This window comes from Pagrus pagrus (assembly GCF_965226575.1).
Source record: "Pagrus pagrus genome assembly, chromosome: 15".
In the NCBI taxonomy this organism is placed as follows: Eukaryota; Metazoa; Chordata; class Actinopteri; order Spariformes; family Sparidae; genus Pagrus; species Pagrus pagrus.
In genome coordinates, this window is record NC_140199.1 from 24,744,395 (window position 1) to 24,766,924 (window position 22,530).

The window sequence follows — 22,530 nt, forward strand, 5'->3', positions numbered from 1 at the left end:
TCTTGTAGAAGTAGGTCTGTTCCAGGATAAGCCAGACTCACCAGACGTTTCACCTCCTCAGCGAACTCTGCTGTGGACTCTTTTCCTTGACGCAGCTCTCCCAGCTTCCTGCGAACAGTCGTAAGGGGATCTTTTACTCCAAACCGCTGTGTAAGTTGTTCCTTGAGGAGTGTATAGTCTTCACGGATATGTTCTGGCAGGGAGCAGACATAGCGGATAGCAACTCCACGAAGGCACTCATGAAATCTATCAACTCGCTCTGCACCAGTCCATCCATACTTGAGTGCTTGGTGCTCAAAAGGCAACAAAAATGAGTCCCAGTCCCCTTGGCCATCATACGTTGCTAGTTTGATTTTGCAAGCTTCATTGGGCAGGTGTCGCACCATGTCCTGTCTACTTCCACTATTGCTGGCTGTGCCATACGGGTCATGTGAACTCACGCGCCGTTGAGGCACCCGTTCCTCTCTGCATCTCACAGCTGGGTCATGCAAGCTTGGGATGTTATATGGGCCTGTATTATGTGACCTCTGTCGAATTACCTCCAATTCTGCGGCAAAAGGTCCATCTGTTCGAGTGCTGTGTTGTCCTTGGGTCACTTGGGATGATGACTGAGGGGGTACTGCACCAGGATACTGGTGTACGTTGCTTGGCCCAGCTCTAGTTGTTGATTTTTGCTCTGCAGCCACATGCTGGAGGATTGGTGTCACAAGCTGCCGGAGTTGCTGAGCCTGGTGGTCCAAGAGTGTTTTCAGCCAAGCTGGTGGCCCTGGGTCTGGGGGTGCTGCGGTAGCTCCAAACAATTCCTCACTTTCGTCCATTATTTCCTTTCTGTAGTTTCCTCCATTCTCCTCATTTAACTTGTGTTTTTCTTCAGTGTAGTGTCTTTAGGTTTTTCAGTTTGCAATTTACAATTCTTTGCTTTAATGTCCTTTAATTAACACACTTTTTATTTAGTTTTTAAATCTTTTACAGTGTTGAAATCTTCACTCGACTTTTGTTTTCCAGACATTTTAAATCTTGACCTACTTTCACTTTTTATAGTGTAGCGTCAGGACGCACTGTACCATTCCTCAGCAAATGCTGGTGGTTCATGCTGCAGGCTACTTGCTAGCCACAAGCATGCAGTCTGGCCAGTTATCATTTATCTTCTTTTTGCCACGCCGTTTGTTTTGTTTAATTCTCTACCTTGGTTATCTCACACTGCTCAAGGTGTTAAGATGAATATCAGAAGGAAGAGGATGACTTCTTACCAGAAGTTAGGGAAAGAAACACAGCACGGTTTAATTTTATTTTAGTCCATTTCATTGTGAGTTAAAACTTCTTTTTTTTATCCTCAGCCACATACAGTGATCAACCATCGGGCTTGAGCATTAAACACAATGTTAGCTCAGGATTCGCGCCAAGTCGATGTGAAAACTGTACTCTGTCATACAGCCGTGAATGCAGTGGAAGGGAGGAGATTGAATGCTTTATGAGTTTACAAATATCAACTTATACTTGTCAGTGTCTCAATGCTATTCTATAATCTGATACAAATACTGTATTTGCAATAAATAATGTCATTACATTGAAAATCTTAATAAATGCCTAAATCAGTTGTTTTAACATACAGTTTATACTATAACAAACAGTGTGTTGCTCTGGGTTGCTTTGTAGGGAGAGGTCCTTATGGCGACTTGGACTTGGTGACCTTGAACAGTCTCTCCTAAAGTGTCCCATTTCTCCACAGTGGAAACAAGTCATTCTGCTTGCTTGACTTGGGCTGGGTGACCGCATCTTCAAACTTTGTGAAGGCAGTTGCTGTGCTGGTCTTCTTCCACGGTCTTGTTGATGTCTCCTCTCACCATATGATGCAGAACGCTCCATGGAACCCACACCCCCACAATCTCTAACCACAGGCTGCAGTTGCTCCAACTTAAAGGTAGGGTGGATGATGTTTTCCTGGAGCATTTTTTAACCCTTTTTACCATATTACCTAAAATCTCCTTCACGAACGAATCGCGCGTCCTCAGAGGCTTGGCTACTGGCTAGTTGGCTACATGTCACATAGCACGGGCTGCTCATAGGCCCTATTTCTACTTGATAGGTAAGATAACATTATGTCTTTATGATTTTTGAGAGTAGTCATTGGTTTCTGGCATTATGTTGTTATTTTAACGAGGGATGTCCCGGATCCGATCACGTAATTTTCAATGGATTGTAGTGTTGTAAACACTGCCAGGGATTACAGTTCTCCACTGCTACGTCGGATTTCCATCAATTGAAATGTCAGTTTCCAAATTTCAGTAAATAGTTAAAATGGTTTAGGAAGCAATCAGGCCACTGCATGACAGAGTCAAGTTGAAATGACACTTCTTTATCACCGCTGCACCGGATTACCTGCACCCTGTGATACAGAGAAGAAGATTAGCTAGCTAGTGTTAGCCTCTGTTTGCTGCTCCTCAAATGTCTCTGACTCTGGGGCATAAAATGTGATCGGGACATCCCTAATTTTAACAAACATCCATTCAGTCTGAGGATAAAACGAATTGGACGAATTGCAATGTTAGTAAATTGACGCGTGAACCCTTGGGAACAAGCGATGCGCGTTCCAGTACTCTGGAGGCGTGGCTTCGGGGGGGAAGGCTGAGGAAAGGGGTTTGGACTTTTGAATTGTTTTTTTTCTAAATGCTGTGTGCTCGAACCGTTTTTCCAACATCATCCACCCTACCTTTAAGCTAGTTTCTTCTCCATCTGCCCAGGAGATACGTCTGTCTCTCCCTGTCCTCATCTCTGTTTCATGGCCTAGAGTTGCTCTGAAATGTGTTTGTGGGCCTCAGCTTGCTTCTGTGCCTCAGCCAGTGAATGTGGATCACGGTTCATTACTTCGTAAGCTACCTTTTGGTTTCTCAGTCCTTTTAAAAAGGCATTAGTAGCAAGTTGGTCTTGTAGAAGTAGGTCTGTTCCAGGATAAGCCAGACTCACCAGACGTTTCACCTCCTCAGCGAACTCTGCTGTGGACTCTTTTCCTTGACGCAGTTCTCCCAGCTTCCTGCGAACAGTCATAGGGGGATCTTTTACTCCAAACCGCTGTGTAAGTTGTTCCTTGAGGAGTGTATATTCTTCACGGATATGTTCTGGCAGGGAGCAGACATAGCGGATAGCAACTCCGCGAAGGCACTCATGAAGTCTTTCAACTCGCTCTGCACCTGTCCATCCATACTTGCGTGCTTGGCGCTCAAAAGGCAACAAAAATGAGTCCCAGTCCCCTTGGCCATCATACGTTGCTAGTTTGATTTTGCAAGTGTAGCACCGGTATCACACCACTTTCTGCGCCACTGGACTAGTTCTAGGTTCTAAGGAGTGGGGAGCAAAAATAATTACACCAGAGACCGTTACTTTAAATACAAAAGGCCGGCAATTTACTGAATGCAAAAAACACATATAATACAGTACACAAAACAAAACAATACTCTGCAGAGTCTTAACATTGAGGTAAATATAATAAATGAAAAGGTATTTCACTCTTCTTTTGTTCTTTAGTTCACCTAAGTTATTTTAGTCAGCTAATCTAAGCTCAATTAGACCAGTCTTTTTTCCTTAGGTTACACCTATTTTAGAGTTCCTATTTTTCTTCCTGAGTTAACTCTTTTTCCTTTTTTTCACAGGTAAGAGAATACCATTCAATTACACAGTCAATCAAAGTGGACCACAATCATTTCAAATCACATTCAAAATATGAACTCAATATGCAAATAAAAGTATGACACCTTCAATCAAATTTCAAGTCCAAATGTGACTTCAATTGTTCAGTTCAATGAAAAGTTTCAGTTCGATTCAGTCCAAAAATAATAATTCAATCAGTTCTTGGTTCAGTTCAAAAATAATTCCTGATACTCCTACCACTCTGGCAGCGAGTCACCATACGCAGAAGATTTCCTCACTGATGCAATGAAGAAGGTGAGATGAAGGTCTGGGTCTAGCTCGCCATCTTGAATCCCGTTTGTGCATGTGCGCGCCCGCACAGTGCAGACCAATCCTCGCTCTGACCGAGCTTCAAACCAAGCAAAAAAACCTGACCTGTGTAACAGGTCATAAAAACAATAAATCTCCTTTTAAATCCTCAGATTACACAAACAATTATTTCACAGTCTCTGAGTTACATGAGTTACATTACTGCTACGGTGCTTTTCCATCTCAAAATGGCGGCGGAGCGATCTCTTAACTCACGGCTCCGTCTCCCACACAACTACTGCACGTCTTTCACTTACAGTTTATGCACTTATATGACATTCACAGTCTTCATAAACACACAATACTAACTGGTTAACTGTTTATGGCGGAGCATTTCCCTGTAAACAGCTATGTTTTAGCGTTAGCTCCCGCCAGAGAAAACACGGTAAATATGCAAGACAATAAACACAAAACTCACCAAAACCGGTGTGGCTTAGTTTTCATAAAATCCCCGTCAGTTCCCGACCAGGCAAGTTATGTTTTTCAACCGCAAAATCAACTTTTTCACTCTTTCCTCTGCTAATTAACCACCGCTCGTTCCGTCCGATCTCTCCTCTGCTCTCTCCTTCAGGTCTCTGCTGCAACGTCACTGAGGTGACGCATCTAGCTTCACTCGTCTCTTAAAGGGGCAGCGACATGAATTTTCGGTCGACATACTTTTAATCTTCAACATTAAATTATTGTTGTATTAACATTTTCAATCAACGCTGATGAATCAATTTACATTAAATGAATCACTTTTAACTTTTAAACTATTTATGCAGCTTTTAACTATTTATTCTTATTTATGTCATATTTTAACCTGGGTTACACAAGCTTCATTGGGCAGGTGTCGCACCATGTCCTGTCTACTTCCACTATTGCTGGCTGTGCCATATGCGTCATGTGAACTCATGCGCGCCGGGGCAGGACGTTGAGGCACCCGCCCCTCTCTGCATCTCACAGCTGGGTCATGCAAGCTTGGGATGTTATATGGGCCTGTGTTATGTGACCTCTGTCGAGTTACCTCCAATTCTGCGGCAAAAGGTCCATCTGTTCAAGCGCTGGGTTGTCCTTGGGTCACTTGGGATGATGACTGAGGGGGTACTGCACCAGGATACTGGCCTACCTTGCTTGGCCCAGCTCTAGTTGTTGATTTTTGCTCTGCGGCCACATGCTGGAGGATTGGTGTCACAAGCTGCTGGAGTTGCTGAGCCTGGTGGTCCAAGAGTGTTTTCAACCAAGCTGGTGGCCCTGGGTCTGGGGGTGCTGCGGTAGCTCCAAACAATTCCTCACTCTCGTCCATTATTTCCTTTCTGTAGTTTCCTCCACTCTCCTTATTTAACTTGTGTTTTTCTTCAGTGTAGTGTCTTTAGGTTTTTCAGTTTGCAATTTACAGTTCTTTGCTTTAATGTCCTTTAATTAACACACTTTTTTTTTCTTTTTTACAGTGTTGAAATCTTCACTCGACTTTCGTTTTCCAGAAGTTTTAAATCTTGACTTACTTTCAATTTTTATTGTGTAGCTTCAGGACGCACTGTACCATTCCTCAGCAAGTGCCTATGGTTTGTGCTGCAAGCAAAATACTAGCACAAGCATGCAGTCTGGCCAGTTATTATTTAAGTTATTTTTGCCACGCCTTTTGCTTTGTTTAATTCTATACCTTGGTCTTCTGACACCAGTTGTTAACTTCGGCTAACAGTATATAAGTGTAGGTGCATGATGAAGGATGACATTGGAGAGGATTATCTCACTTCACAGACTTTTACTGAAGAGTTGCCGAACACACAGGTAGGTACAGATACAGTAGAGCATAAAGTGATGTTACCTTCATCCAAAAGATCGTTCATTTACTAACTCACACAACTAATAGAAAGTTGTGACAAGCTGTCTAATATTTTAGGCTAATGATGTTAACCTTACCTTTGAGCGCTTTTATCGGTATGTGTGTCGGGTTGTAACATTATCCACCATGGATGTATAAAGAGAACGGTATCAGGTGTTTGTATCACAGGTTGATCTAGGCGCCTCACGCTCTGCCACAGCTGACTGACCTCATGCTGAGTTTGGGCTGAATATCAACATACTCTGCAGACTGTTTGACGAGCAGGCTGTATGACAGAATACACAGTTTTCACATCGACTTGGCGCCAGCTTAATAGCGTTGTATACAGCTGGGACCGATGAGTTTAAGTGACCATTTGAACAGAGTGTGGAATGAAAGAAATACTTGATGATAACAAGAGTCACAAGTTAACCTGGACGCTGCGCGCTCAACGCCACGCTGCTCCCGAGCTGCTCGGCGTGAACAAATGCCTCAGACTGTTCCAACCCCAAGCTGTACGTAAGTACAGACATTGATGACAAAGATCTCAGACCGACAACATGCACTTTTGGATGATTTATTGACAGTTTTTTTGGACAGACATTGACACAGTCACCTATACTGTCATTGTGTGCTCTGTAGCGCTCGCTGAACAGTGGCTTGCAGGTCGCAGACCCCGGCATATCCGTGTGGAATGGTAGTGTTCAAGCAACGTCAACATTAATATATATATACATGACTTGAATCGATGTGCAGGGTGATCGGAATATTTTTCCTGGTCAGCAGACAGGGCCGAGGACCCCTCTCGAGACGGGATTCTCAAACCACTCCTCCGGCACATCTGGGACCCTCGCCAGTTAAAATGAACACCAGTTAAACTGTCACACCGGAACTCCCTGACCACAACAGAGGAAATCTGTGGTTACACCCCGCTTTTCCGAAACCCCGCTGTTCTGAAAATAGACTTCCATTCATCGTAATGGCGTGGTTTCCCATTTTTTCTAAAGACCTCGCTATTCCAAAAAGGCTATTGTGGAACCCCTGACCCTAACCCCTAGCCCTAACCATATTGGGAAGTAATTGGAACTTGAAAGTCGGATTCGGAACAGCGGTGTGTTGGAGTGAGGTGTGTCGGAATGGAGGGGTTTCGCAATGGAGGTGTTTCGGAACGTCAAGCTCTTCCCGAAATCTGTCACTAACACGCAGTTCAGGCAGAGGTCAAATGCCATAACTACATCAAAAACAATAAACAATAATAACATTAACAGCATTACAATACCGTACTGCACTAGTGTTAGCTAGCTAGTGTGAGCGTTAACATTAATATTTGCTAGCTAACTGTAAAACAACAGCAACAACAGCAACGTTAATGTTTGCTAGCTAGTGTTAGCAACGTTTATGATTGCAATCTAGCATTAGACAAACAAGACAGTGACATTTTAATCATATCAAAATGTTTTATTTTACATAATAGTGTTGTTTTTTTGTTTGATTGCACATTTTTTTCCTTTGTTTCCTTGTTGACTATGTCAACAGTGTGTGGAGTCTCTTTAATTAAACCCCCCCACTGATACCCACTGATAACTTAATGTCTTTCTGAGACTTTTGTAATGATATTTTGGGTTATCTCCTCTTATTTTTATACTCTTATTTGTCACCCAGAGGTAAACTCTAAACAACAGCAACATTAACGCTTGCCTGCTAGCGTTAGCAACGTTTGTGATTGCTATCTAGTGTTAGCAATGTTAGCAATAGTGCAACAGACTGGCAACCACTTGAGAGGGCAGATGATTCGAACAACAGCGGTGTTGTTACGTGAATGCAGTGGAAGGGAGGAGATTGAATGCTTTATGAGTTTACAAATATCAACTTATTCTTGTCAGTGTCTCAATGCTATTCTATAATCTGATACAAATACTGTATTTGCAATAAATGATGTCATTACATTGAAAATCTTAATAAATGCCTAAATCAGTTGTTTTAACATACAGTTTATACTATAACAAACAGTGTGTTGCTCTTTTATGGATGAGAATTCTGTATTCAACGTAACTTCTGTGATCTGCCCTTTCACTAAACTATTTTATATAAAATCCTGTGACCAACTCTGTTGTGGATGAAGTCGAGGGATTAAAATGATGCAGAATCTATACCATCATACTGGTCAGCGTTTTACACGTATTGTATACAGTGCCATCTGCTGTGCACTCCACAACCATCTGTTGTTTTAGGAAAATAGAAAAACTCCACTATTTAGTCAATTAATAGGATAATCTTGAAACAGAGGATGATGTGCAGTTGATGACGGCAGGGAATGATCTGATGAGATTACAGCTCCTGTGTTGATGTTATGGTGGCAGTCATGAAGTGAATGTGTGGACTGGATTTTACATACAAGTTTTGTGTTTTGTTTGATTGCACATTTGTTTCTTTGTTTCAATGTTCACTATGTCAACAGTGTGTAGAGTCTCTTTGATTCAAAACCCCACTGATTAACTATTTGAATGGTATTTTGGGCACTGCAGCTGGCTAATCTCCTCTTGTTTGATAATCTTATTTGTCACCTTTAAACAAACATTGTATAATATAAACTCAGTGGTCCTCCATTTTACTTGGAACATCTGGTTACAACACTTCCTAAGCAACTGAAAGTAGCTGGAGACTTGGAAAAAATATCTCATAAAATGTCTCCATACATCATTGTGTAAATCCAAGTCTCTGGAATCCCCAAGGTCCCAAATTGATTTGAAAATCCAATATGTATGCCCTTTTGTAAGCAGAACTCCTCAGTGTAGCTAAAAGCGTTAGCATGCACCCTGCTTAAAGTGGGTGCACAAGCAGCTTAACTGTGCATCAAGGATGTAAATAACATATTTTCAAATCAATTTGGGATCTCTGGGCTTCCAGACAACTGGATTAAGGTGGATGAGCTGTAAGGAGTATGAAATCCCCATCTACTTCAGTTGTTTAAGAGAACGCTGCAACGCTATTTTACTGTGAAGCTCCAGAAATGTTTTATGGACTACAAAACTTCATCTGACTTTACATCAGCATGACTGTAACTAGATAATGAGTGAATCCTTTTAACTTATCCTTTAAACATAGACTTATTAAATCAAAATACTTAACCTGCTTGAACTATCTTCTTCTGTATGACCCGCAGTCAAGGAAACCCATTCTTTTATTACATCTTTGGCACCAAGAATCAATGCAGGACACAAGTAGTGTAAAATAAAATCATTACAGATGTTATATTTAGCCATTTCTACTGAAAAACCAATATGTCACGTACACAAACAAAACACTTGCAGACCATTAAAACATGTTGCATGCAAGCGGATTTACATACAATACACACACTCACACAATAAACCTTTTACAGTCCATTCTCATACTGAAATTAAATCTGTTGTATAATCTCGGTGGTATGGGTAAATGTACAGTATTTAGCATGGGCTCAGTCGCTGCTTGGAGCACGAACTTTGCTTTCAACTGTACATTGCAACACAGTCACAGGCAGTGAAAAAGAGCAACACGCTCATACAGAATGAAAATTACTAACGTTCATTTTCAGGAACATCAGCGTTTGATTTAAACTCAGTGACCTCTGGCGAATTCCCTGTATGTGCAGAGAGTTCTTTCAGATTGGAAACCTGATGTGCAATTTATTCCAAGACATATCATTGATATTTACACCCTTTTAAGTAGAATATGCACAACTTTCACATGATGCCAACACAGAAAACATCACCTGTCAGGTCACTTATGTATGTTCAAGGCCCAGGCTTCAGCTTTAATTCTCATAGTCCTGGCAGATGGCAGGCCTAAAGATTAACCCACTGTGCTCTAATCTCTCCTCATCTTGTAATGCACAGAGCCTGTCTGTGGTCACACAGGCTCCATCAGACAGAAATGTAAAGCACAATTAGCACACATAATGTAGCTACAATCAGCCGCACGGTTGACTGGTGCACATGTTGTGTGCAACGTTGCGTGAGTTCACAAACAGATCATCTGTCATCATCTGTCATAGTGAACCTGACCTTTGTTAAAATGTTTAAACCTTCAGACATACATCGCAGTGAAAACCTGTCACTGAAGCTTAAAAGTGCAAGTGTCTACGCAGTGATAACTGTATGAAAAAGTCATACGGATAAAAGCTCACTGCTCATCTGTAGTCATCTTCTTAGTTTCTAATCTCGTGCCTTCAATCACAGCGGCACACGCTGACCTCTTTGTTCCTGTTGGGGACAGAGCCATTAAGGCTGTCCATGGGGAAATTTCAGGGAGATGCTTATCACTTCAGCTTGCATGTGCATCATTTGATTTGAATTACTGTCATCAATAGACAAGGCCAAACCTGCTGTCTAAACAGGCTCAGTGTATCCTGAAATGTTTGTATCAGTATGAATCATCCACTGACACGACGCAATGAGACGCAATGTCTCAATTCATGCTGTGCCTTGACCAGATGGGCCACTTCAGTCACGGTCCTACTTTAAAAGGATATCACCCTTAAAGGGTTTAGCATCCACATGAAAACAAATACAATTCAAGGAATCAAGAGCAGCAGAGGATGAAACATGATGGGTACTAATATGTTTTCTTCTTTGTTACATCACGAGACAATCATAAATAAAGATCAGAGGTCTTCTTTCTCTGGGTCGAAACACATCAAGGAAAGTCTGCTACAATATCAACCAGCTCAACCTCTCAGGTCAGCTGGCAGCCATCTGCCGATTGTTCCTAGAATTAAATCCAGACTTGGTGAACCTGCTGTAAAAGCTGTAGATATCTGGAACACACTTCGCGGAGATCTCAGACTTGCTTAGCCACGGAGTAAAAACTGCCAGTTTGACTGCCATTGCTTTAATTATACATTAAACATTGCACAACCTTCATCTGCCACTGCAAGACAACATATAAACAGAGCAGCACATAACACCTAACAAAAACACAAATAACACATATTTACACAGGCACTCAAGTGGATAGTTAGAATTAAAAAGGCTTCAATAAATATGGGCTAGTGCATTATAAAAATATAAAATAATAGTGTGATTTAAAGTAAAAACAAAAAACAATTCTATACCCTATGTGCTCAGTTATTTATCAGAACTGAATAAAACTTGAAGTATATATTTTATCTTTAAATGATGTAGAGTTATAATACTAGAAATGTTTTCCTCGGCAACATTGGAGCTTGCTGTGAATGATCACATTATGTGCTTGAAGTTTCGAGCACGTTTATGGCCATCCACCAAGAAGAGATGTTGACAGAGAAAGCTGCAAGTAGAATTAGTTTGGCTCCGGTCCGGTTCATGTCTCTGAAACGTGAGGGTCCATAAAAATGTCAGCTGAACATGTAGAGGGCCAAATCACAGTTTATCTCTAAGACGTCAAGAACATTCTGGATTACATGAATCCTGAGTATACAAAAAATATACCCGTCATATACATCAAAATAATCATTATATCAGTCATATACTTAATCTGCATTTGTTGACAAATAAAGAACAGTTTACAGAGTAAAATACTTCCTCAGTAAATCCCTCCTGTTTTTTAAAAATACATTACAAAAGAAATCCTGGTGTTCACTTGGAAAAATGAGATTCACCAGATCAAAAATAGAAAGGGAACCTTTGAATAATTTGTAGTCGACAGTACTTGTGTCATACGGGATCACTCTGTCTGTAGAGCACCTGTTGTCAAGATACCCAATTCAGCTTTACCATTTTGGATTATTATTAATAATCTCTAGTGTGGTTTGCCAAGGGCAGAGGTTTGCTTTTAGTCCAGGTCCACTCTAAAACTAGGTCACTCCTTTAATCTCTCCATGCAGAGTATACTGTAGGTTAACAGCCTTTTCATTTCATAAACCTCACAGAGTGCTAACATAGTGATGCACGGACTCATGAATCATGCAAAACCCTAAAATATATGACACACTACTTCTGCAGGAGTCATCGTGGGCTGAGATGACCACTAACAGCAATCTGCTGTGGTGATGAGATCATTTAACAACATGTTCGTCATGCATTATGGGTCTTGATTTGATTTCAGCAAAACCTTGTGGCCTTAGCAGGTTGTCATCAGAACTGCATGATAATGATAACTTCATGCCTGCAACAGTAATACAAATACATACAAATAAAGAAAAGTATTAAAAGTATGGAATCAAATGGAAGAATTGATTTTCTAGTTCACAACGTACAAACTGAGATATATCCCCCCCCCCCCAAAAAAGATTAATATAGTACCCTTTAGTTAAAAGCAAACCACGACTCTTAAGTATTATAGTAGAGGCTCTTAATGAACAAAATTCACTTTGTATGCTCCATAATGCATTTGTCAATCAAATGTACATCAAAAAACAGAACAATAACGGTGCAATTGGTAAAAAATATGGTGAATCAAATATTTTTGTAGGTGACTTTGACATGATACTGATGTTCATCATGTTGCCCACTGATGCTCAAACTAAGCCTGTGCTCCTGGACTCTTTGATAAGCTGCTCTGTACGCTACACTCTTTTACACTGCTGCCCCCAAGTGGTGAAAAACTGGTGGTGGACCATCACAGTATAAAAAGTACTCCCATTGATTTTACTGTGCATTTACATGAGCGCAGTAGGTTTGGAAGTATTTATCAATGTATTTATTATTATTACAGTGTGGATCAGCTGTTATCTTTACACTGTATTAAAGCTATGGTCTACGATTATTATTATTATTATTATTATTATTAACATTATTTAGATGGTGGTTATGGCCCAATAGTATGACCTACACAATGTGAAGAGCAAAAGGAACCAAATAAATCCATTCTCTCTAGCGCCTGCAAAACTGCAAAGAAATTGACCAATTGCAGCCATGCGGTCCGCATGGCTCCTATTGGTCAATTTTTCCATCCATTCCCCTTGCTCACTCTCCTGCTCCTGGTCACTCTCGTCCCAACCCACTTCCGCAATTGAAACTACAAGCGGGCAAGAGGTTTGTTTGGCCCTGAGCTTCTAATCTTTCGTCTTTATTGTGGATGTTGTGACACAGATAACTTTTATGCCGATGCTGGCTTATGACTGTGAAAGCTGCCGTTAGTTTGTTTCTGTGTTATTAGACGGCGTCGAAACAATTTCTGTCTCTGCATTATTGTCAACACTTGTTTACTTGTTCGACAGAGACGTTAGCCTCTATGTTAGCATTGTAAGCTAAAATTGCTAGTTACTTACTTACTTACTTACTTTGCAAGTAATGCAAGTAAGATGAATAAATGGATGATTGAAACCCCCATGCGAAGCGCAGGGGTTTCAATTCCTGTCCGGATTTATTTCTCCATAACAACCTCTCGCCCGGTCACTGCTCAGCTGTTTTGCTAACCCTCCTCCCGGTCTTGTCCATTTGTCTTCAACGAAGCCTTTGCTAAATCAATATGATGGATTATCATATACACGTTACGATGTGTGTATTTGTGTGTCTTATCTGTCATAGACAAGAGATTACGGTTTACGGGCACGTTTGTGTCGCGGTCTGGTGCTACTCAGACAACAGCTGGGACACAGCTGGTCCGAGGCTCATGCAGGTTTAGTTTTCAGCCACAATGTGGAAGCGATCGTTGTGATTAAAGCTGACGGCAGCATCTGTTAGTCTCTTGGCCCTCAATAACTTTTAGAAGTGGCTAACTTAGCTGTTGATAAATAGTAACTTATTACCTAGCTGTAACGTAACGTAGCTGTAACATGCTAATGACGTTAGGCTAGCTTGGCTGTGGAGCTTAGCTGTGGACATTGTAATGACTTACAGGATTTACGTTAGTTTCAACGTGCATTGTAATAACTTTACCTGTGAATCCGACATCGTTACTCCGAATTCAAAGCTGGTGCTGTATTTGGTTTCTGGGTGCTTTTTTCAAATCTTTCTCAGATCGTAGGCCATAGCTTTAATTACGCACAGCAGTTCTCCACAACAAGACAACTATATCAGCTCTTAGGGGATTGTACAGTATCTGCACATGTCTAATGTTGTGTCCATTCCATTTATTATTTACATGTGTGCTTTCAGGTCAAAAGTCCAGGTTCTTCAACATCAGCACAAGAGTGATGCAGAAACAAAGTGCACATTTTTGGTATAGCAGGTGTTTGAGTGCAGTGTGCAGCAGGTCAAAGCTGTCTGTCAGATTCTGATAATGAACGATATAATGGGGTGATGACAGAAAATGGCTGCTGCTTGACCTGCAGTAGAAGTTGTTAACCTCCTCTAACCACAGCAGTGAGACCTGTAGAAATATCTTTAAAATGACTCTCTGGTGCAGAAAGGCAGTCCCCTCGCTTTTGTTTTTTTCTTTTTGTCCTCATTGACAACATTATACAAAGGATTCAGGTGGCAGCACATATAGATCAAATGTAAGCAAAGGTGAAAACCTAGGAAGACATTTAGAAAATGTCTGTGAATTAAGAATTATGAATGTGATGTCATCATTCTATATGCAAGATTGCCGTCTTCTTGATTATCACATAGTAACAAACAATATGTAAATTTCTTACAAATACGACCTTTAAAGTGGCCTATGACAGTTACAAATAACAAAAAAACTGAGTGTTGTTTGTTGTCTTATTAGTGCCATAATTATCTTAATATGTCAACTCTGTGTTCTGTTTGTGTCTTACCAGCAAAACTATCACTTTAAAGAAGTCTTTATGCAAATGACTGGAAATGAAGATGTTTTAGGGCTATCCGAAGCAGCTCATGTGACTTTTTGTGCTTCAGCCTACTTTCCCTTCACGGGATAAATAAACACTATCTTATCTTTATGACAGTAATCCCTAAATCAACACCCATCTGCATTCACAACATGCAATTCAATTGTCTTTCTCTAAACTAAGGTTGAGTCTCCACAGTGGCATGGACTCTGTAGGCTCTGGAGGCACTTCCTTAAACAAGGGGGGTCCTTATACTAAATTGCAGGGTAGCCTATTTGGGGATCACGTGACCTCGCCAGCACAGGATGTCCCACGCAGGAGCGAGCGGTGACGCGAAGCGTGTTTGCAGTCCCTCAGCTCGCTCCGCGCTCTGCTCAGACACATGGGGGAAAGTTGGAGGCAAAGTTCTGAAGTTTGAACGAGAAAAAGCCACTTTCAGGGAAGTTGGTGCGCTTTTCTATGATCCTGAGACTACTTCTGTGACACAGCTCTCATTTCTTCTTCTTCTTTTTTTATTTATATTTTTTACTTAACAGCCAATTTAATCAAATAAAAAAAGAGAAAAGAAATCTCGCTTTCCCGTTGTGCTCTCCTTCATGTCTGAGCTCGACGTCCGTCCCTCCGCGCTGCCTCTCATTCATCTGGCAGAGGAGACGAGCCCGCGTCCGAGGGTACAATGAAGCAGTGTGTCCTTGTCCGAGACAATGCAGCAGCGGCAGCAAGACGCTACGAGGGGACGATGCTGTTTCTCACAAGACCGGGGGACGCTTCTTTTTGTTTTTTTGCTGCTCGATTGCAGAGAGAGACCAGCTAAAGGTTTGTACCATCCGCTACCTGACACATCTCCGCATCTCATGTGTTCTGGCAGGAAATGACTCAAAGCTGGGGGAAAAAACAAGAACCGTGTGGATCCACCGGCAGCTTGTAAACATGCCGCTGCCATGCGCGTAAAACCTTAAACATGATGATTGATGATGAAGTCCACCACTGTTTCCACTATGTCAGCCGATGCATGATTGATGCATACGTGTCTTCTCGTGTGATGCAGGTATAAAAGATGATTGTGCAAATATGGAGGCTGTGTGCGCCGTGTAGTAATCAATAAGTCTATCTGTTATAGATGTGAGCCGCTCCGATAACCGTTTCCCGATTTAATTTAGAGTATTTGAAAGCATCATCTCAGAGCACCACAGATTAATAGTATGCAGAAGTATTCATCAGTGTGTATTCATTCTGGAGGTGGAGGGAATGTTGGAAACGCTACTGAATTGAAAGCCCCCTCCCCCTTAAATGACTACTAGAGTATAAAAAGGGAACCACACACACACACACACACACACACACACACACACACACACACACACAGAGGGGGTAGTTTTCTTTATTTCCAAATGGCACCTAGTATGTCCAAACTGAAATCAATCAATCACATGGGAATGGCAGACAGCACCTACACAAATCATAATGCTTTTCAATATTTGCCTATAAGAGTTAATTGTTTACACCCCTGGATGAGCAGCAAAGCTTTCAGTGGGAATTTAGCTCTCAGCGTCTCCGTGAGATGCTGCTCAAGGCTTTTGAAGGCAGCCATTAATGTAATTTGTAGTGAGATGATAAACAGAGTGATGTGTGTTTCTGCTTGAGCAGATAGTCAGATTTGCCAAACGCTCCAGTGACTCTTGAATATGTAAAAGTGCTCAGCTCAAGCGCCTCAGCCTGACAGTTTGACGGCTATGGCGTATTAAGCTCAGATAATTGGGTGATATTTACTTACAGAGCACACAATCACTCCACAACGGCTTGGAAACTGTGTCTTTTTCCCCTTAATGATATGCTTTGTAGAAATTATTCACTCTCTTGACAGGTCCAAATGGCATGTGTGTGTGTTTGTTGCGTTGAGGGGGGTGGGGGGCTGCTCGGTAACATAAAAAAACGTCCATAGGCAATTTATTCTAAATTAAGAAATTGTAATTAAGAATTTTAAATGAAATCCAATGTCAAAATGGTTGAGTTGTTCAAAAAGTCTTTCAGGGGAACATTGTGTGCTCGTATTGCTACATAAATGTGGGTTGTCTTCCTAACTCACTGCTTGAATAGCCGTAAAACATGGCAGGGTAACACAATACTCCCAAAGGATGGCAGGATATTACAACAGCTAATGACACAAGATTTGGTTCTGATGCTATCAAGCTCTCTGACTTGCCCTGATCACATGACTGTTGGCATGTCGAGGCTTGAGTCTATGAACCTAAGGTGCTGAAACTTTCGACACAAACTCACTCTTTAATTCTGCAAGAGTTTCATGCTGAAGAGAAGGGGGTGTTGAGTGTCCTCTGACTCAGTGCCATGTGGAAGTGTTCCACGGTGTTTCAGGCTTTGAATGTCTCTGCTGTTTACATTAACCCCCTCTCGCACTCTCTCATGCGTCTTCTTCTTCACCCGCACCCACAACCCCTGCCCTACTGTTTTTTTTTCTTCGGTTCTGAGGAAAACAAGTTTCCAAAACTTGCGTGTTGCACAAACTTTCTCAGGTTTCAGATCAAATGTGACTGTGAGGTGCACAGCTGCAGATTGTGTTGATCTTAGGTTTCGTAGGCAAGATGGGAGTTTAATTTACTCTTAAGTGTCTCTCGCCCATTGTTTTTATGATGCTTTTTGTCATAAACACAATACAGTACGAGACATTTCTGTTGTGTAACTTCATGGTGGTGTTGGACACACATTTTTAAAGGCTTCTTAAACCCCTTTCACGCTGGACAAAAAAACCCACTAACACCCACAAACATCTGGCTTTTGTCTTTAGTGTGCATCATTTGCCTCCACAATAGTAACAGGTATCTGCTATGATCGGCTGTGATGAAAACACACACCTGAGTGAACACCTTAACTTTTTCTTCCCTCTGCGCATGTGCAACTTCCAACAGAGATGAGAAAAGACGAGATGTCTCACTTCTTAGCAACTTCCGTTATCAGCTCTGGAAAAAACAACGTTTTTAACTTTTTAAAACAGGTTTAGCGTCTTCTGGATGAAATCTGATCTGCTACTTTCTACGGTTCCCTGCTTTTCCGATGCATTTGTAATCATAAATGTGACACACAAGTGGAAAAAATAAATAACAGAAAGGCAAACGTGCCTCCTGACAATGTGACAAAGTCAAAGCCTACTTTAAGCAGTTTTAGTGTTTTCTTAGTGTTGTTATAAACTAGGAATGACATCTATTTTGTATACGCTGTTTTTTTTTTCTTTACTAATGTACCTTTCTTATCGCAGAATGAAGCTTTAGCCTCTGCATGACAAGCTATGACCAATGCCTGACCCTAGATGTCCAACTACAAAGCCAGGACTCAAGAATGAAGACCAAATATGCAATTGTCTTCATCTGTATCGTGGCCCTGGTCATCATCGAGAAGGAAAGCAACATCATATCAAGGTAAGAGAACACATCTCATCTCTTTGTATCATCCACGCTCACTTTCCATCTTAGCTTTCGTCTTGGCTTTTTAATGAATGTACATTAGGGGGGAAGACTCATCAATATCTTTTTTAAATTGACAAGAAAGACAATTTCAGAAGCAGCACTCTATTTCAGTTTCTACATAGCACAAGCAAATGTTAAGAAAGAGATTGAGCGGAAGTGTTTCCTAATGGCCGTATTAAGCAATGCAATTTTGGTAAATGCAATTAATCATTGTCTTGCCAAGACTTAGTTAGCTTAGCATAAACAATGAAAATAGGAGGAAGAATCCAGAATGTTAATCCATGCAGAACCAAAATGTTAGAAAATATAAATTGTGGTTTTGTGCCATCCAGACTATTTCTTAGAGGTGAGCAGTGGATTTTATTTTCTTTGGACAGAACAAGGCTAAGTGCTTCCACCTGTTTCCAGTATTTACGCTAAGCTATGCTAACCAACTGCTGGCTGTAGCTTTGACTACAACCCACAGACATGACAGTAGTACTGAACTTCTCATTGAACTCTCAGAAGGAAAACAAACCTCATTTTACAACAGAAATTAAGACCAAAGCTGTGATCCTCTGGATCTGTTGTCAAACTTAAAGGGACTTCATTAAACCATGTAAGCTAATTCAAAATATAAACTATCCTAGATACTGACACTCTTTCATCTGTTGTTAACTGACGTGAGTCTCTGTGTCTCATCAGGGTCTCTGACAAGCTGATCCAGAGGCAGACTCCACAGCAGACCCCGCAGACTCCACGGGATTATGGCATCACGACACAAAATGGCTCCCTAATGTTGCTTGAAATGCTGCTTTCTCAACTCAGCAGTACCAGTTCGGATGAATCAGATGATTTAGGCACGTACAGCTTAAGCGGTGGCCGTAAGCACATATTAATCTTGGCCACCACACGAACAGGTTCCTCCTTTGTGGGGGAATTTTTCAACCAACACGGCGATAACATGTTTTACCTGTTCGAGCCTTTGTGGCACATCGAGAGCATGCTGAACATGGCCGGAGAGGCAAACAATGGGACAGTGTTGGCAGGAATCTACCGGGAGGTAGTCCAGGGACTCTTCCTGTGCGATTTCTCTCCTCTTGAGAAGTTCATCTCTCCCCCACCTCAGGACCACGTCACCCCGGCTCTTTTCCGCAGAGAGTCTAGTTTATCGCTCTGTGAAGAACCTGTCTGCACTCCTGTTATCAAAGATGTTGTCGAGAGGTATTGTAAATTCTCTTGATACTCACTTTCACTGATCAAGCTTACAATGTTGGTTGAACATTTAAGATGGAACTAAACATTAACTATGACGCAGTTGCAAAGAGAAGGGGGCTGCTGTTTCTGACAGCATTTGTTTTGCCTCCATTTGGTACAGTGAGTATTCCTTACTGTATACCTTCAATTGTTCCTGTGTGTTTGTGTCGCATTGAAAATTATGTCACAACATTATCATGCCAAACCCAGATAGCAAAACTGTACCAGACAGTTCTTGCCCAAATCTGCGCCACAGTTAATTTCTATTCCGGTGGGCTGGATCTTGCCCAGACTAGGGCCAGTACTGGTTCATTCGTTTCACTCTTAGCAAAGTGCGCGCGTATGTTGTTAAAATAATTCTGCATTAATTTAGAACCGGAGGAAGGAGATCGGAGTCAGCTCAAAGTTCAAACAAGGGTTCAATCTTGTACAAGAGGAGCATTCACAGAGCAACACGCAGGCCAGACTCAATATCAGAAGAGCAATGCTTAGCTTATATCTGTCTCTGTGGGTGTGTTTTCACTCTAACAGCTGCTCATTCATGCCCTCCTGCAGAGAAGAGTGTTTACCTTCAGTGATTACTCAGTACCTTACATAGGTCATAAAACAATATAAAACAAAAGAGGTCAGAAGTTACAGGTCACAGTTCACAATTTTACAGAATCTCGCCTACAGTGAGCCTGTGTCACTCTGCAGTGGAAAATGAAATTGAGAAAAATTACCTGGTTCCAAAAGCGCGTTGAGTCAAACCACGATGAATGGTACAATGCAATAGAATGGTGGCTTATAATAACCCGGAGCTTGAGACAACGTTAGCGCGTATATACAGGCTTTTTTAAAATGTTGGTAAAACAGCTAAAACCAGGTGACTGACTCCTTTCCCATTGCTTGTAGGTGAGCTTGTCTTTCTGTCTTTTCAAACTCAAAGTTGACTGAACGATGTCCGAGCGCTGCTTGAATGGAGATGGATGGAAAACTATTATGGCCCGACATCCAGTTCTTCAATGTGTGACATAGCGTTGCGCTGGAGAAGGGGCAAAAAGCAGCGTGTCCCCCGGGTGTCATGATTCTATCACTGCCAATCTGTGCTGTAGCTGATAAATACCTGTGACTACTGCAAAGTCTTTTGACCCAGGAATCAATGCCAATGCCAGATGTTAGTGTTAGTACAACAGTTTGACCTCTTTTCTGCAGAAAAAGAGCAAGTCATTTACTTCAGGAACCCTAGTAAATGAGCCGTCCTGTTTTCAACTCTTTGAAAGATATTTACCATAACTATACTTCTCTTGTCTTAGGTATCACTGTAAGACTCGTCGCTGTGGGCCACTGAACTTGACCCTTGCATCTGAATCCTGCCTTTCCAAGCAACACCATGCCATTAAGACTGTCCGTGTGCGCCAGCTGGAAACATTGCAGCCTTTAGTGGAGGATCCTCGTCTGGATGTGAAAGTGATCCAGCTAGTCCGAGACCCAAGGGCCATCTTAGCATCCCGCATGGTGGCTTTCTCTTCCAAGTACCAGACATGGAAGACCTGGGCGCAGGATGGCCAGGTGCCTGAGGATGATGAGGAGGTGAAGAGGCTCAAAGGAAACTGTGACCAAATTAGGATGTCTGCAGAGGTGGGACTGAGCCGACCTCACTGGCTGAGGAAACGCTACATGTTGGTGCGTTACGAGGATATTGCCCGCTACCCCATGCAGAAGGCGGAGGAGATGTACAGGTTCACAGGGGTACCTTTTAGTTCCCAAGCTAGAAAGTGGATTTTGAAGAACACCCAGACCACACAGGAAGCCAGCGGGATTTACTCCACCCAGAAGAACTCTTCAGAACAGGCAGAGAAATGGAGATTTAGCATTCCCTTCACACTGGCTCATGTAGTGCAGAGAGTGTGTGGACCCACCATGAAGCTGTTTGGGTACAAATTTGTGGATGATGAAAAGACACTGATGAACAAGTCCATCAGTTTGCTTGAGGAGAGGGTATTTCATTGATTGAGAGTTCAGAAATGTAGCTGTGAACCAGGAGAAGCCACAATTGCACAGACCAAAACTAGTAAGCAAAGGTGCCACAAGACACATAACATGTTTTACTGGTGACAGTAAGATCTGGGCCATACAATAATATTCATACTCACCAATGATGTGCCTCATTGTACCAATGAAGAGCCACTTGATAAAGAGAAGTATTTATTTGCATACTGTGTTTACTGAAAAGCCTGGCATGTACTAAGCTTAAAGCATAAATGTCAAGCCTGACTTTTAAGAGACTATTCTGTAAGATTTTATTGATAGTTGATCATCTTAAGATTTTCAGGGATAAATTTAAGGGAAGGTGAAAGTGATGTGTGTTTTGTTTGTGTTTGTGTGTCTGAAAGAGAGGATGTTTCTGTTCATGCGGTATTGACGCGGTGCTTAATTTAGCCTAGTTCAGCCTGGTTTGTTCTTTGTTAGATCTGCACTAGAAGAGACAACAGATTCAGATTAGACCTGGTGTGCTTTTATGGGACTTTATGTATCCAGCTCAGGTGAAGTGAATGTAGGATTGCATTTTGTGGTGTCTTCGTGTGCTGTGTTTCGCTTCTTCCCGAAAGTGAAAATACAGACTTATCTTTGATGTATTTAACCAAATGCCATTTAAAGCAATTCTATTGTAATGTAATTCAGGAATCGCTACAGTATGCCATAAAAGCAGAGGTTAATGAAAATGGAAATGAAATACTTACATGAAATGAGTTGTATAATGCTATAGAAAAATGATATCTTACTACATGTGTCTTCAACATACAAGTGTTGTCAGTACTGCCACCTCAACCTTAAGCAAACTGGCAGTTTGGGTGTCGTTTTACAAAGACTTCTCAGCTCCTGTCGCTATGCCCCTTTAAATCTCAACGTGAAAGTCAGTTGATGATTTCAATGTTTTCACGAACGAAATTCTTCTGCAAGGAGTTGATTTAATCAATTCCAATTCAAAGAAATGAAATCAGCAGTGATGTGGAAAAACTACTACTTCATGTCAGTCTTGACTTTTTATGAATAAAAGAATAAACTTGATGAGCCTCTCTTGTTGTTACTAAAATATATGAGTTAAAAATTAGTTATTTCAGAAGCATTTTTTGTTGTATTCACAAGAAAATATCCTGACGGTGGTCAATAAATCAAATGCTCTGTGACAAAAAAGGAAGGAAATCCAGTGGTTGAGCCGGTCACAGGCCTCTAATAAGCCCATCCAATAATTTAATCTGAAATTTTATCAAATAAAATGCCCTCTTACCTGCCCACCCACATGTACTCTGCCCATGCACTCATTACGCATGACCAGAATC

At 41.5% G+C, this 22,530-nt stretch overlaps 1 protein-coding gene and 1 long non-coding RNA gene across 3 annotated transcripts; one reads left to right on the forward strand and one right to left on the reverse strand.

Moving 5' to 3' along the window:
• The first annotated feature begins 1,326 nt into the window (after nt 1–1,326).
• On the forward strand, nt 1,327–22,258 carry chst3a (carbohydrate (chondroitin 6) sulfotransferase 3a). Of its 2 annotated transcripts, none has more exons than XM_084376472.1 (4): nt 1,327–1,921; nt 17,764–17,923; nt 18,656–19,174; nt 20,503–22,258. In XM_084376472.1, the coding sequence occupies exons 2-4, from the start codon at nt 17,784–17,786 to the stop codon at nt 21,197–21,199; spliced, it is 1,356 nt and encodes a 451-aa protein (XP_084232598.1). In that variant the 5' UTR covers nt 1,327–1,921; nt 17,764–17,783; the 3' UTR covers nt 21,200–22,258. The 2 variants fall into 2 exon arrangements, with proteins under 2 accessions (XP_084232598.1, XP_084232597.1); XM_084376471.1 differs by lacking the exon at nt 1,327–1,921 and adding an exon at nt 14,856–15,308.
• LOC311270723 lies at nt 3,379–4,573 on the reverse strand. The gene is made up of 2 exons (XR_014624289.1): nt 4,412–4,573; nt 3,379–4,059 (listed from the first exon to the last, which is right to left on the reverse strand). It is a non-coding gene; the product is annotated as an uncharacterized lncRNA (long non-coding RNA).
• Nucleotides 22,259–22,530: the final 272 nt, after the last annotated feature.

Bases quoted from the DNA above. Each gene is read 5' to 3' on its own strand.
- chst3a (XM_084376472.1), top strand. From the start codon at position 17,784: ATGACAAGCTATGACCAATGCCTGACCCTAGATGTCCAACTACAAAGC. The intron at 17,924-18,655 runs GTAAGAGAACAC...GTGTCTCATCAG, and splicing joins GAAAGCAACATCATATCAAG to GGTCTCTGACAAGCTGATCC. The intron at 19,175-20,502 runs GTATTGTAAATT...CTCTTGTCTTAG, and splicing joins ATCAAAGATGTTGTCGAGAG to GTATCACTGTAAGACTCGTC.